Here is a 15,877-nt window from a genome sequence, read left to right on the forward strand (position 1 = left end):
GGGGGAAACCTTCATTCCTTCTGAGAGAGATCTAGGTTTCGCAGGGATCAGCTCCAATCGTCCTCACTACAACTGAAATGACTTCATAGGCATGAGCGCATGCGTGAGGCAAAATGATCTCCGGTTTGCCCACGAAAAGCTTGAAATGACTTCAATCCATATGATTGAAAGTGAAGATCCATAATAATGAATGATAATGAATTCCTGCGTGTTGTTCTCGACGTGGAAAATGATTTGAGGACTCACGTGAAACATTATGGACGTGCACGATGTGCCGAGGTTCAATTCGCGGGCTGCTTGAATACCACGCTGCAACAACTTCATCTTCATCAACCATTTCCCGCGAAACCAAAATTCCGTTGATAGAGATCTGCCACAATCCTAGCCAAAATGAGCGAAATTGTCAAAAAGAAAGCAGATCCCGAGTCTCTACCGCAATCTGTCGACGATCTCAAAGCACTGCCATGGTGTCGCCCCCTTCTCTCCGCCCCCGGCGTCACCACCTTCATCCCACCATCTAGAGTCCCAGAAAACACCAACCCCCACGACAGGTTCTTCGGAAAAACCATGAACAACTCAACTGGAATCCCAACATGCATCTGTTTCCACAATGAGGCTTCTGGTAATTCGGTCATCACCGAAATGTCGATTATGTTCGCGCTCTCAAGAGGGATCGACGGATACCCACACATCGCACACGGTGGCATAGTCGCGGTGCTCATCGACGAGGTCCTAGGCATCCTCATCCAGAGGAACATGGATACCGACAGAGACAGCCCGGTATTTAGGATGAACACCGTGACTGCTTCGATGGATATCAAGTATCTGAAGCCGGTTACGACGCCAGGCGTAGTGCTTGCAGTGGGGCAGATCAAAGAAATCAAGGGCAAGAGGATCTATCTCAGAGCGGCCGTCAAAGACTCCAATGGAGTCGATCTTGCCACATGCGAGTCGCTCTGGGTTGCGATTCCGAGGCCCAAGATGTGATAGATGGACTAGATACTAGTAGGTTTCATATAGCGAGCTGTCCTAGATTCCTAGATGTTCATAAACTATTTGACACTTCATGTCAGTGAAAGGACTGACTAGTGACTTGGCAAGTGAGCTCGTGGCAAAACGTTGTTCGTATTGAAAACTCGGCAACTTCTTCGCGTTATTGCGATCAAGAAGATAGAAAGAGGGGCAATATTAGACATGATTCTTCACTTAACACATTGTGTTGTGCAAGACTTCTTCTTCCGCGGACTTCGTCACAGAGTTATTTGGGGCTTGACGCAAGGATGGACGCAAGGATGGACAGCTTTGTGTGACAGGGATCGCTTTTGTATTATCTGTCTGACATCTAGAGAATAAACAGCTGACGTATGACCGTCGAGCTAGAAAATGTTTCGAATTACTAAAATAATGTTTTTGAGCCAACGTTCTCGGCTTTAAAGAGAAGGCAGGATTCTCTTGTCGGTGAAAGCCCACAGAAGAGGGGAGTAGTCAGAGCACCAGGCATTGCCGGTGTAGTAGGTGCTTCTCTTTCCCTGCAGAGCATAGAGCTTCTTGTAGAAGCCAGCCTTGATGGCATCCGTGGAGACGTGGAGCTGCAGGTTGGAGTGCTCCTCCCATGCGCTGAACTCCGCGCCGCTGGTGGCAGTGGCACCGACAGAGGGGCCGATGCGGCTGACGGCACCAGTAACCAGGCCCTGAGCAGTGGCGGAGTCAGGCTCGCCAATGACCTTAACGGTCTGGTATCCCGGAACACCAACGGTCTCAAGGCGCCAGACGAAGGGCTTCTGGGGAAGGGCATCGGGAGCGGTGACATCGACGTTGACGTAGTTGGTCAGATCGGGGAGGCCGGTCTTGGACACAACACCAACGTAGTAGGGGACGTTCTCCCACTGGCTGAAGATGGAAGTCTCCTCCTCGTCGAGGTCGAAGGGCTTGAGGTTCTGAGTCGTGGGAGGAATAGTGACGAGAAGCTTCTTGGCCTTGATCAGCTTGCGGCCGGTGGCGGTCTTAACGACGGCCTTGACGCCGTCATCGGAACGCTGGGAAGCAACAACGGTGCTAGAGTAGAGAACATCGCCTCCAAGGAATTCTCCGGCCTTGTCGTAAACCTGTTGGTTTCCGCCGGGGGCGTAGAGGTAACCAGCAGAGAGGCCAAGAAGGTGGGGCTGGCCAAAGTTCTGAAGGACGTAGAGGGTAGGGGTCTCGAGAAGGTTTCCGACACCGTGGGCGAAGATCCAGACAACCTGGACAGACTCGGTCAGGTTGTACTTGGTGATGAACTGGCCGAAGGGCAACAGCAGGTCCTCAGGAACAGAGTTGGGGATATCGTAGGCGCCCTCGGCAAGGAAGGCGAAGTTCATGGTCGCAAACAGGTAGCTGGCAAGAGGTCCAACCAACTGGTTGGGGTCAACAGCAGTCGCATTCGGGATGGCGAAGCCAGTCTTGAAGTCGACGATCTTGCTGGGGAAGGGGGACAGTGCAGAAGCGTTCAGAGCGACACCGAAGCGCTCGAAGAACTGCAAGGTCTGGTCGTTCTGGATGTAGGCCTGAACACCATAGTCGATGGACGCGCCGGTGGCAGGGTCGTGGAAGGTGTTCACGTGTCCACCGAGCTTGTCAGCGCGCTCGACAACGGCGACGGTCTTGTTCTGGTCCCGGAGACGAACGGCGGCGTAAGTGCCGGTTGCTCCACCGCCGACGATGAGAACATCACGCTGGATGATGTCCTCGGGTGCGAAGGCGGACTCATCGTAGCACCCAAGCGCAACAGGAGTCGCGCTGATTAAGGAAGCGCTCAATGCGCCCAGAGACAAAATAGAAGAACGCATCGTGATAGTTGGAACCGAGAACGAATGACTGTGACTAAAGGAGCGACTGGTGGGTTGCTGTCCAAAAAGGATCACTCCTCCGAGCGATGGCGATTCTGAATGCTATATACATGCTGCAACGGACAACGTGGGATGCTAACCCGAGCCCGACGCTCCGGTAACACGCCAAGTCCAGTGAAGAGAGAAGGTTTTGACTCGAATAGGCAATGAAGTCAAATTGATTAAGCGCGACTCATGGCAAACTGCCTACAGTTCGCTCGCTACCCCCCTGTCATTTGTTAGCATTCTACCAAGGTCAGGCTTGCTCTCTAGCAAAGATCCGCGGTACGCCCAAAATTCACTACGGTCAAGCCGGATGAACGCCCCCAAACCGTCGTGCCATGCATGCTACGACCTAACATGCACAGAACCCCTAAAACCACATCATGGTTACCTCGAAGCAGGCATCTCGTGAGGAAGTATTTTTCACGTGAAAGGAAGAAGCAAAAGTCGAACATAAAACGCAGTCGCCCCCGAAGCTCGGGAAACTCAAGAGACTGACGGACGCCGGTGATGCCGTCGCGGCTCACTCGGCCAAATGGTGTAAAATGGGCGACAGGGATTATGTTTGCGTGATGTTGTTAAAGTTCACTGTCTTTAATTGCCCACTTCCAGTTCATGGAGACAACGTAACGGCCAAGAAACCGAGATCTGGTTTTAGGTTAGAAGCAATAGGGGCTGAGCGAGACTTGCGCCTGGCGTCGGCCTTCAAAAGCCGGATACTTATGGGTGGCTGCGCCCGCTACCGCCATCGTCGGCCGGTCAAGCACTCACCTCCCTCCGCCGGCGCCGTTGTCCAACATTCCGCATTAACCGCAAGGCGATTGGACTCCCACTTCCATGGCAAGGCAACGGATGCATCGATCCGCCACACTGATCGTCTACGGTTTGCTTGAAGGTTTGTCGTCGTTTTTGCCAAGGGCTTTGCCCAAGGCACTCATTGAGCCCCATCTGCAGATGCAGACAGCGCGACAGCGAGTGCAATGCTCTCGCGCGAGAAGTACTTCAACATTGACATCCCATTCGCACGGCTTACGCACCCTTTTTTAATTAACTGTTGGTTGATGTTTTTTGGGTTCTGAAAACACAGATAATGGGTGGAGACAATCTGGAAATGCCTTCATTTATTTTTGTTGCTCCCGAGTCGTATGCCCTCTGAGATCACAAAAACCGGCAACAGCCTCTATTTGAAAGTGAAAGTCTGCCCGAGAACAAGTGAGCTTGCGACTGAGCGTCGGAAAAGATCTGAAACCCGCTGAAAAGCCAACTGTTCATGCCGTACGATAAGTTGCTCAGCAGTCAAACTAACATCGTTGCCTCATTTACGATACTTTCAAGAGGAAGTCTTGATTAAGTACATCTTCATTAACCTGCCTGAGTGAACTGCTACCGTCATTCGCCCATGTCCGTTAAACCACTAATTAGCGCGGAGGCGCCGTAATTTTTCCGCTCGGGTCACTGCGTTCGCCGTTGTTGTCCATCTGACGGCTAGGTGCCGACGGGTACGCACTGCAACATCGGGTTCGGGAGTTGGGGCGTGCATTGCGCGCTTTTTTTGAGCAAGAATGTGCCTTTGTAATACCCCTAAAGTCCAAGCTCATGATACAGGTAACTATGATTGCTTCATTTTTGGTTGCTGGTTATAACAGTCACTGGGGTTGAGGTCGGCATATGTGCTCTTGGATCTGATGTTCTCGCATAGGTTTGACGAAACTTGGCATACTCAAGGTGCTGTTGATCCCCAATGGCGATCTCGGTGTCCAGTGGAATGGGACGATGGTCTGGAAGCCAGCACGACAGTCCAGGCGTGCTTCATAGGGGCGTTAGACAGGGGCGGACCCAGAACACTCAGGCAAGCTGCTGTCAGTAATTTTCCGAAAGTTAGTTGAGATTGGGGTTCGTTAGCTGCCAAATCATTAGCGAGTGGACGCTTGGTGCGGCAAATCAAGGCCTGCCTCATTGCCAGACTAATTTGTCCGTCACAAGTCATGACTCGGTTAGGCTGGGCAGAACTTCGTACTGGATTCAGGGCTGATTTTAAGGCCTGTGGCCCGAGAACAAATCCTGAGGAACAGAAACCAGTCAGAGGTTCTCAACAACCAGGCAACATGTGCACGTCAAGTGCATGGCTTGAAAGTTAGTCGAATGAGAGACTGTCTGGTTTATGAGCTCGATTCGCGTTCAACCCGTCAAGCTCCGCAGGAGAAAATACAAAAAGACGACTATATGTACCTGGCTAGAAGCCTACTTTAGTCCGAAACAAAGAAAATATTGTCTTGCCAAGTGTATGAAACTGCAGAGACTTCGGATGTAAAAGGTCCAGGGAAGTCAGACCAACCTTTCTTTAGCGACAATTTCTAGGGGCCTACCTCACGACAAAGCCTTGTAGTAAAGTCTTGCTTGTCAGCAACCGTGGCAACATAAAATGTTGATTAACTATGTCTTCCTGTCATCGCAAAAATCTCGAAGGTAGACTGACGGACAAGTCGTTGATGGGCAAGGAATTGAATAACGTTACAGCACCTCGCTGTTTGACAAATATTACGAGGAGAGCGTTGTCGTCCGCAAACTCCGCCAATGTCAACGTTATCCCACATCAAACTCCGCAACTTACTAAGTTACACGACATTGTTTTGTTCAGTAGAATATAAGGCTTATAGTTCTTCTGATCTGGTTCATGTTCTCAAAACTGCCATCAGTCAGATTACGATTACACTCATCATATCCTCAAAATTCAGCAATCGATTGCTCTTCTCGTCGAATCCAACATGAAGGAAGCTATTGTAGACTGTAATACCCAGGTTCAGCTCGTTGAGTCGCCTGTCCCGACTCCTGGTCCAGGCCAGGTCCGCATCAAAGTAGTTGTGGCTGGAAGTAATCCCAAAGATTGGTAAGACATCCCGGCATCCATGGCTCTTGTAAGAAAAACCTTTGTTGATGACCATTCGAATAGGAAAATTCCCGTTTACCATGGCAGTAAACCGATGAATACTGGCGATGATATTGCTGGGTATATCGATGCTGTTGGCCCTGATGTTACGGAGTTCAAGACCGGTGATCGAGTTGCTTCAATGCATCAACCTGGAGCACCCCATGGCGCCTATGCAGAGTACTCGATTAGCGGGGAAGAGACCACCTTCCACATCCCCCCCAAAACGAGTTTTGAGGAAGCTGCGACGATTCCGTTGGCTGCATTGACGGCAGCCACGCTCGTCTTTCGTGGACTCAAGGTTCCTGAACCTTGGGCGTTGAACGATAAACCTCAACCCCAGCCACTGGTCGTCTGGGGCGGCGCCTCTGCTGTTGGAGGTTTTGCGATCCAGTATGCCAAACGGGCCGGCTTCCAGCCCATAATAGCTATTGCTGGGCGCGGTATGGAACAGACCCGAAGCCTTCTAGATGAAAGCTCTGGAGACGCAGTACTTGACTATCGGGCTGGAGGGCAATCCGTTGCAAGCAGTATCCGTGGTCTGTTGAAAGGAGCCCCGCTACGGTATGCACTGGACGCTGTCTGCCAAGAAGACAGCTCCCAGACTCTGGCAGACCTTTTGTACCCCTCCTTGGCCGGAGAAACACCATCGAGGCTGATAGTTGCTGTACCCTTGATGGAAGCCCAACCGGATAAGAAGGGCCAGATTGTGCCTTTCGACATGCCGCTTAGGACGGACGCAGCTTTCCTCCCGGTAAGCTTCATCTATGAAAGCGACGCTGGCCGTGATTTTGGCTTCGTGCATGCTAGGTACTTGAGCAAAGGTCTGCAGGATGGCTGGCTGAAGCCCCATCCGCACAAGGTTGTGTCAGGTGGCCTTGCTGGGATTGAGAGCGGGCTGAAAGATCTTCGGGAGGGAAAGGCGAGCGGAACGAAATTTGTATATAGAATTGAGGAGACACTTGGGCTTTAAAGTCTCACGAGAATGGCTTTTAGGGTTCCTTTACACAGCTTTTTGGCTTGTCTCGACAGAATCATAGGAGAAAGCATGTAAACTAGGCCAACGATACAGGATCAAGCTCCGGTCTCCCCCTTTCTATCTATCTTGTTTGAACCCCCTATATCCGTCTTTGATTCTGCGTACGGTTTACTCAAGTAGACAGACAAGACGATGTACTCACTCAATCTTCTCTTCTTCCAACGGCACAAATCGCAGAAGGCACCTTTGTCCAAGGGGGCGAGCAGAAATAACTTGGTCGTGGGACCTCATGCTTTCGACCGTCATAGACATGTCCGGAACTGTGGTGAATTGGCCATAAATATCCCTCAGTAATAACTTCATCTCAGCAAGAGCAAGACTAAAGAGAAATCATCATTAGTCTAGGTGCATCCCCGTCAAACAAGATGGTCTACTCACTGCTTGCCAACGCAACCTCTGCCGCCATGTGAGAATGCAAACATGTGTCGTTTTCTCTCAGCTTCGCCAGTAGTAGACATCCACCTCTCCGGGCTGAAAACGTCTGGATTCGGGAAGACGGCGTCGTTGTTTCGGTGGACCGAGTAGGCCTGGCTGCTGACGATGCTGCCCTCTGGTACGAAGAAGCCATCGATCTGCTTACCCCCATGGGGCACTACTCGAGGCAAAGACATGGGAATAGCCGGGAAGCATCTAAGTCCTTCTTGCACTACGGCGTCAAGGTACGACAGCTTGTCGAAAGAAACGTCGGGGTTCTCTCGAATCTCGTTTTGGAGCTTCTTCTGGAACTCGAGGGATGATGGCTGTGAAAGCTCCCACATGAGAAAGCATAAGGAATCTCCTGTCGTGTCGATACCTGCGACCATATGATCCATGGATTCCGCTGCAATGTCCGTACTATCAAGCTGGTTGACGCTGCTGCTGCTCTCAGTCTTGTCTTGGAGGCGGTTCAAGAGAGTGAACGGTGCGGGATCGATCTTCGAGGTGGCGCCGATGACGAAGTTTTGGGCCAAAGGTGTGGTGCGCGGATCAAGAAAAAGATCCAGAAGCTTCGAGAAGTATTGATAGAAGACAGGATAGTGGTGCTGGACGAGGCGGCCTGGTCTGTTAGCATCACAGCCGAGAGACAACTCGGAATAAGCTTACTTCGAAGGCTGTCGTCGCTGGTAACCTGATGCATCATGTCCAAATCTTCTTTCTTCTGAAGACTGTTGGTTCCATAGGGATGAAACAGGTGATGGGTGATGCAGTCACAGGCATAAGCGTGGAGGGAGATCTAATCAGGGTTAAGAAGCCGTTCAGAACGGTTGGCACAAATTGATGGTGAAACTCACGTAAACATCCATGCTGGTTTTGGTATGTTCACCACACTGCCTGACAAATTCCTTGGCTCGCTGCTCGATGCCACTGAGCGCTGTAGGTTTTACGACATTGCTGTTCGCGTAGCGATCAGCGATGATGCGCTTGCGCTTTGCATGCTATGGCGGAGCTGTTAGCGAGGATTATCGAAGAGGGCTGATACACTAACATCGCGCTTTTCCAAAGTCGAAAACATGGTCCTGCACAAAATGAATCAGCTTGGAGTACTCGTTGGTCAGCTAGCAGCATCGCCACATACCTGCGCTTAAAAACCCGGAACAAATTGTAGAAGCTGGACTTGTCGTAGCCGCTTCCAAGAGACCCATAGATCTCCTTGACAGCCTCGTATGACGTGAACGACACCTCATTGGGGGCGATGCGAACGACCGGCCCGTACTTTAGATGCAGAGAGTGGACATATAGCGTTCTCGTTGCATTGAACTCATTCCACCTAAGGGCAAGAGGCGTAATTCTGGACCAGAATGGTCCGGGAAGCTTCCATAATGGTGATGCGATGCAACGAGCTAAGTAAAACACGATCAAGGCCGCGAAGGCAATCGACACAAAAAGTGGGCTGAACAGCATGTTGTGCTTGTTTGACTTGACGCCAGTTGAGTCGAAAGAACTAGATCTTCACAGCTACTGGGGGCGGAGAGGGGTACATATACCCTATATTCCCCGCGGGGTCGAACGCCTGGTAAAACCGGGGCAGATAAGCCGGAGCTGATGAGACAAATCAGAATCTCTTTGTAAAAGTTGTCAAGGATTCATTTTGAGTCATGGTTCGTTTACCCCGCTGAATTTGTTGAATCTCTTCCCCTAATGTTAAGAATTGGCGAGTTCCGGTTGCTGGGCTTGAAAGCAAACAAAGCCATCGTCGGAACGGCCCCGCAGTTGATCGCTAATGTTAAGAAGACCCGACGATGCGGATCTGCCGAGTTCACCGATTGTCACAGTTCCCCTAATGTTAAGCGCAGCCGCAGGCCCACCTCCGAGTGTCTCCACTCCGGGAAAGCCAACCTCCGGTTTGCTGTTTGAAATCAGGGCTTATCATTTGGTCTAGCCCTCTTTCAGTAAAAATTGCGCACGGCGTGCAGTATCGCAGACGAATAGATCGCATGCTAGCTCGGGGATAACTCGGGACACAAGCAAGGGCATGTTGAAGAGCATCGACGGTTGTCAACCGTTGATTGTGACTCAATGAATCACGCACTTATTCGACTACCTCTGTATGAGATGCTTCTGTAGACATCCATGGATAGGGGCCACCAGTTCGCGTACTTATTACACAACATTAGAATCCCAAACGTACCTCAGGAGGTAAGATTGGAATAAGAAGCCGTCATTGAAATAAACCTTGAAAACGAAGACTCTTGGAACCCTCATAATGAGCAAGTTCTTACTTCTTCTCATGGGCATTAGTCTTTTGTCTCTAAAACCCCGGCGATCTCTTCAAACCCAACTCTTCGTAGACCACGGACGGATACATGAACATATGATCCTCGTCCCAGTCGTTGTACCATTCATTTAGGTCGTTGTATTGTTGAACATAATTAGATGCACGGACATATATCCATCCATTTGGCCCTTCGTCGTGATCGATCATCCAGCCATCCTCATAGTCTGGATGCACGTCTTCGCCTTCTCTGAAACGAATAGGTTGCCACTCTCTCTTGAGCAGAAGGGCCACGGGACCGGTGTGTTTGCGTGTCTCGTCGACGGACTGTAAGCAGACGTCGTCGATCACCATGCACACGTTATATCGAGCGCCATAAAACATCATCTGCTTCGGACTTGGCGGTCCTCCATACGGAAACAATCCCACCTCTGGTGTTTCTGACATCTCTTTCCAGTTCCTTGCCAGTTCCTGTCTAGCCCAGGTGTCGAAATGGACCTTCACTTCGACTGGACCGGCGCTATCGAGGCTTTGCTTATCTTCGATGAAAGTAACCTGATGACGGCTGCGTAGAGTCCGTCGAACATGGTGAAGCGGATGACCTACGGTGTCTTGTATGCATGTTTCGATGTGTTGTCGCATTTTGCGCCATGAGGATTCGTCGCTGTAACAGGTGCGGTACACAGCAAATCCCCATGGTGCATTAGGCTTGAGGTCATCGTTTCCTATCTCGTAGCATATTGAGTCGTAAGTTTCGACTTCGTTTCCTAGCATTGCTGCGAACTCTACCCAGTTATTCGGCCATTTGTTGGTTTCTTCGAACGGATATCGTGTGCAAAAGTTTACGGAACGTAAACGAGGGGTTTGAAAACTAGCAGCGAGCCACGCGGGCAAGGCTGCTTTTGCTTGAGCGTAGCGATAATTTGACTTGAATAGTATCTGCCGTGTTCGTGAACTGACGGGCATGTGCATGCGAGTCATCTACCGATTGTGCTACAGCTTGTGATGTTGATGTCTTGATGAGCTCGATGAGAACTTGGAACATTGTTGGCTAGAAAGATGATATTGGTGGCCCGTGCATCATCCCTGAATCCGATCAGTCGACGCACGGTTCCAGGTCCTCGGTATGGCAACCCGGATCTCTGGGCCAACACCATTCCTGATCCCTCAACTATCTTCCCCCAAGGTGTCTGTTGGCAACGGGCACTACGCATATTTCACACTTCGACCGTGAAGCACAGAAGAATTCTATTGGTGTCCCGGGATTAGATGAGATTATCAATCTCCTCAATGACATGGCCAAAGTCGCCCTTGGCTGGCCATGATAACCAGACTGTTCGCGGGATGATAGTTGCAAAACTTTGCATTTCACTCATCATTCGCATCGAACAAGCTTCAAAGCGCACCGCAGCGCCGGGCCAGATCGATGTCTGCCATGGCCATTCCACGTGGGCACAGGGAAATTACGGGTATCTATCCCGTTAAATCGCACCATTGACTTTATATTCCGCACCGACGCATCCGAATGTCACCGCCGAGCTTATCGGGACAGATAGAACGTGGAGAGACGGACATCACAGAGCCCGGCTCGCCGCGCCGATGCCGGCATGCCGTAATCTGCCATGGAATTTGACTCCTGCATCCACCCGGAAAACAAGGGAATGAGACCAGCTGGTATTAATGTTTTGCCAGAAAACCTTACAATGCTCCGGCTCTCTGGGAGCGGAAATCCCGGCCGAGGACGGAAAATCTCGCCTTGGTGAGGGTCCGGACTCGGGCCCCGGACGTATCACATTGGACGATTAATTGCACCATAGAACCTTGACATGCCATATCCCTGTCGTGACATTCCGATTGATACGAGAGCCACGCAAATGATGTATGTTTATTAGGGGTAACAAGTCTTAAAGAACGAAGTGTTGCCTTTCAGTATTCTGGTAGACCGAACCCGACGATTTGGTACGCGAGAGACGATAGTGATTGATGGAATAACGATGGCGTCATTACCTCTGGAACTCATCGAGCACATTTGCTCTCTCTTGTGTCCTCATTGTCAACGCCTTGGCATCTTCTCCGACATTGTTACAGAAGACACGCGTTCGTCGCAAAAGGCCTTGGCCCACCTATGTCGAGTTTCGAGGCGCGTCTGTGCCGTGGCACAGCCATTCCTTTTTCATCAATATTGCACAGGCAATCTACCGGCGGAAAACGACTGCGGATTGAGAGGGCACGCACGGTGTTTACCCCGCGAAGACGACAAGTTACCGGCGTTTCTTCACAGTATCATCAGCCGACCAGACTTATCCTTCCACGTTAGAACCCTTCAGATCGTGGAGACGGACGAAATTAGCGGGCTGACGCCGGATCTGAGCCCTTTGATCTTCACAGCGAGCCAAAAGGTCAGAGCCTCACATCATGCTCCAACACAAGAACATCTGAGAACCCAAGTTTGGCAAGAGTCAAGACAGCCAGAAGCGTTACAGAGGATCAACCGGCGAAAGGTGCACCACTGGCTGGAAGAGCTCGCCATTCTCTTAACGCCCAACGTTGAGATGATCTCGATAGCTCGCGACAGCTTTTGCCAGTATCAGCACATCAAAGACAGCGGGGTTTTATTGCCATCACTCAGGCTCATAACCCTCCGAGGAGTCACGAGAAATCAGCACGTGCACGAGGCAGCCGCCTTGTTCAAGGCCGCACCCAATCTCAAGGTCCTCAACTCCATGCAATGCAGCCTCTTTGACGGTCTCAGTCCATGGAATATGAGCAAACCATGGACATTATCTCTGGGTAGTCTCAAGAGGCTGGTGCTGAGCGAGATCGGGTTTGAAGACCTTGCTCTGCTCCTAGCCTGCTGCCCAAAACTACGGGAGCTGGAACTGACGGCTGTCAACATCCATCGGACGGCGGGTATCGACTACTGGGATGTCTCCAAACTGTTGCAAACTTTGGTTCCCGTACGACATCAACTTCGGAAGCTACGCCTCACCCATTCCCCGAGCCAACGGTCTGGCGCGGAACAGAGACAGTGGACGGATGAGACATCCCTGTCGTTTCGAGACTTTGTCCAGCTTGAAGAGTTGGCTTTCGACCATACCATGCTCGAGTACCACACGAGGCCTACGGCTTTTGACGATGAGATACTCCTGGGGTACAAAGTATCCGATATGTTGCCGACATCACTGCAAAAGTTACAGCTTTTGCACGTCAAGAAAGAATCTCTGAAGGATCTGAAGCACCTTGCCGGAAATGCCAGCTATCGATTGCCGTCTTTGAAACTCGTTCATATCAGTTTCGCAGACGGCATAGACAAGAGAGATGTCGGGTACAAACGCATAGATGACATCACCGTGGCGCTGCAATCGGCTGGCATGAGCGTGCTCTGGGACACAAACCATGTCAGCGAAAAGCCATTAGAACCTATTCCAGGCGGCGTAACTGCACTTACGTCGATCCAAGTATCTTTAGCAACGGCGGGTATCGATAAATTAGCCTTGTGATGGTCCAATGGAAACTCCTTGGGTAGTGTAGGCAATCTCAAATAATCCGAAGGACGAAGTTTACCGTATGATTTGGTCAACAGAATACAGGCCAAAATGTCGATGAAGACACTTTGAAAAATATCTTCACTGATCGGTTACCGCCAGATTCCCCCTTGTCTGGTCACACCACGGAGCGCTGGAAAGGGTCCCAGACGCAAATGCGTCGATGTCCCAGAACCTTGAGTTCGGTATCAATTTGATGCAGCTTGCACAGATCTAATCGGGCCGGAAAGCACAGTACTCTTCAACTCGAGATTGGTATAGAAACTGTGCAATCACATATTCAGTGTTCCATCTTGCCCCTTGTCGACGCCGCAACTGAGAGGCCGCTGAGATCTCGCGAGGCAAACTATGATGGAGGAGTTACAAGAGGCGACTGAACGTTCCACCCATATATCCAGGTGTAACGGACATTGCCAGTTCGGACCATTTGTTTGCTAAAATTGCGTAGGAAACATCATTGGACATGTAGCCAGCCGTGCCGAATGTTTCTCACCAGTCACCCGCCGGACATGCCCATAATGAGCGAGCCGAGCTATGGAACTGTCTTGTCGTCGGATATATTGTTCGATTCTTGTCTTAGATCAGCGACATTAACAGAATGCAGCCGTGATCCAGCAGTTTTGACACATGCGCATGGCGTTTCAACCGCATAGTATAGCCGCCCCTTTCGAAACGGTCTCAAGACTTCGTTTCTCAGCATGTTGTCAACGGTCTTGTGAATGGGGGGACAGGCAGAGCTAGTGCTGAATAGGGTCGAGAGAGCGAGGGGCCAGCGTCAATTGAGAGACGTTAGTTGTTCTGGATCATTCCAGACGACGCCATTGGCTGCTAGCTTCCCGAGACATTCTGACTTTTCTATAATGCTGGTGTGTCAGGGGCGCCAATGGCGCTGCCTCAGTTGGCGTCATGGTGGTGGTTGAAGCAATCGTGTCTGGTGGAAGCGCCGGAGGGCCACTGCAGAATCATAACCTACTGGGTGCGATTGAGGCGGCAGTGAGACGGCGTAAAGACTCGTGGCATAGCGCAGGGCAGGTTTCAAGTTACACCTGTCCCAACGCGGTTGCGACGCAAACAGTGAGGCAGCCGCTCCTGGGTCTGCGGGGGAGACTGTCTCGAGCTTGTCAATCTCAGCACCTGAGTGAGCAATAAGCACTCAAAGCTACTGCACATTTTACCATCAATAATTACACCGCATCACTTGGTACATACCTCAGGCGTGAACTGGTCAAACTGTAACCCAGTCCACGATATGTGAGTCCCATCAGGGCATGCGCCGCAGGCGTCGCCGTCATCTTGCCACGTGTAAACCATGAACTTTTACTGTTCCATTGGGATTTAGAATCAATTAAAGGGGCTTAATCCTCTCTTTTTTGATTCCTTCGCTTGGGTAGAATAAGCTATAAAACTCCGTTATCTCAAGGATTATATCAGCAACTTCACCGATGCTTGGACGTAGTGTGTGATATGGTAGAGTGAGCTTGCCGCCTGACGGTTCATAGTGGAATGTAGCCTTGACATTTAATAGGAAGCAACAGGAGCTTGTGATACAAACAGTCGTACATTGAGAAACAATACGACCCGAGGTGGTGTCCCAGGCTAACAGGGGTATTGAGATGGTACTTGTGTCCATGTAATACAGCGACCACAGTGCTGGAATCTGTTCATCTGTTGGATGGTCTTCGGCATCGAGTCTTTGGTGCAACAAGATCTGGCAAGTATTGAGAAACTTTGTCCATGAGTATCCAGGCCCCGCTGGTGTCTGCCACCCTCACCGCCGGGACAGGTTCCGGACCGCTCTCTGACTTGGGTCTGATTGACACAAGGTGAGTGGACTGGTGCAAATACCGGTAGCAATGAAGATGAAATACTTTTGGGATTCTTAGAGCGAAGCACGGATAACTGTAGGGAAATAAACTTCAAAAAGCACGTTGTCCAAGCACGAGTCTCGGCGAAAACCCCGAACCAAGGTAAGGGAATGAGCAAGCCGGAGCATATTGATCTTTGTCTTGGGTGGAAGACCCGAGAGTGGTCGAAAGTGCCAGATGAGAGACAGAAGGCCTGATGGCCCTGGCGAGGAAGGTCGCTGTGTGAGGGGGTAGTAGAGGGTAACTTGAAATCACCGACGGTTCCCCCGAAGGAAGGTTACGTACCGGTTTTTTTAATGGCACTCGATGTCCCGTTTTTGATAAATTCCAGAAACGTGTCATATGTCGTGAAAGCTGTCGTTAAGACTGACATTGAAAGATCGGCAATCCATCTCGATCCTATCATCGCCTGCATTCTTCAGCGCTAGTGCAGAGAGATGCTGCGATGCACAATTGCCGCGTTTGTTTTGGAAAGATCTCAGACCAACTGATTGCAGCATCGTGCAGGAGTAGGCCCCTGGTGGGCTTGTCCGTGTAACCCCACGATTTCCCCCCCTCCCCTAGCTCGACAATGTCTCTTACCCTGACCCGTCTCTCACGTATTTTCTTCCTTCCAATCCTGTCTGTTCCCGTGTGACCCATTTGACAACATGGCTCGGGCATTACCAAGGGCCCGTCAATGACGAGATACTGATTGCGTCGAAGGACTGGCAGCTGGCAGCGTTCTGCTAGTATGTATGTTCGATCAGATCCTATCAAGCTCGGCTTCGTTAACCCATTTCCGACAGAAAGTAATCTTCTGTACTAAGAATTCTAACTCACGCCAAGTATCGTTTCCTGAGGCCAAGCGGTGCAGTACATAACCAGCCACAATATCCGCAGTGACAGATAACAGGCGACCACTATCGCGTGTAGGCGAGACTATCCAGACACGCGAGACAAC

At 50.7% G+C, this 15,877-nt stretch overlaps 5 protein-coding genes across 5 annotated transcripts; 3 read left to right on the forward strand and 2 right to left on the reverse strand.

Moving 5' to 3' along the window:
- Positions 1-390: 390 nt before the first annotated feature.
- On the forward strand, positions 391-987 carry vlmB-0 (Verlamelin biosynthesis protein B; the record flags this gene model as incomplete). The annotated part of the gene is made up of 1 exon (XM_032023262.1): positions 391-987. One exon carries the CDS (start codon positions 391-393, stop codon positions 985-987), a length of 597 nt encoding a protein of 198 aa, XP_031879938.1.
- A 443-nt stretch (positions 988-1,430) lies between these two features.
- On the reverse strand, positions 1,431-2,825 carry cpaO-1 (Beta-cyclopiazonate dehydrogenase; the record flags this gene model as incomplete). The annotated part of the gene is made up of 1 exon (XM_032023263.1): positions 1,431-2,825. One exon carries the CDS (start codon positions 2,823-2,825, stop codon positions 1,431-1,433), a length of 1,395 nt encoding a protein of 464 aa, XP_031879939.1.
- Positions 2,826-5,632: 2,807 nt separating this feature from the next.
- Positions 5,633-6,766, forward strand: fsr4-1 (Trans-enoyl reductase fsr4; the record flags this gene model as incomplete). The annotated part of the gene is made up of 2 exons (XM_032023264.1): positions 5,633-5,754; positions 5,818-6,766. The coding sequence occupies 2 exons, from the start codon at positions 5,633-5,635 to the stop codon at positions 6,764-6,766; spliced, it is 1,071 nt and encodes a 356-aa protein (XP_031879940.1).
- Positions 6,767-6,970: 204 nt separating this feature from the next.
- Positions 6,971-10,298, reverse strand: stcB-1 (putative sterigmatocystin biosynthesis P450 monooxygenase STCB; the record flags this gene model as incomplete). The annotated part of the gene is made up of 9 exons (XM_032023265.2): positions 6,971-7,151; positions 7,211-7,868; positions 7,916-8,045; positions 8,104-8,247; positions 8,298-8,328; positions 8,388-8,753; positions 8,797-8,851; positions 8,921-8,947; positions 9,587-10,298. The coding sequence occupies 9 exons, from the start codon at positions 10,296-10,298 to the stop codon at positions 6,971-6,973; spliced, it is 2,304 nt and encodes a 767-aa protein (XP_031879941.2).
- A 1,778-nt stretch (positions 10,299-12,076) lies between these two features.
- On the forward strand, positions 12,077-13,024 carry CGGC5_v000082 (uncharacterized protein; the record flags this gene model as incomplete). The annotated part of the gene is made up of 1 exon (XM_032023269.1): positions 12,077-13,024. One exon carries the CDS (start codon positions 12,077-12,079, stop codon positions 13,022-13,024), a length of 948 nt encoding a protein of 315 aa, XP_031879979.1.
- Positions 13,025-15,877: the final 2,853 nt, after the last annotated feature.

Source organism: Colletotrichum fructicola (genome assembly GCF_000319635.2).
Source record: "Colletotrichum fructicola Nara gc5 chromosome Unknown KSG_Nara_v1_contig01, whole genome shotgun sequence".
Taxonomy (NCBI): Eukaryota; Fungi; Ascomycota; class Sordariomycetes; order Glomerellales; family Glomerellaceae; genus Colletotrichum; species Colletotrichum fructicola.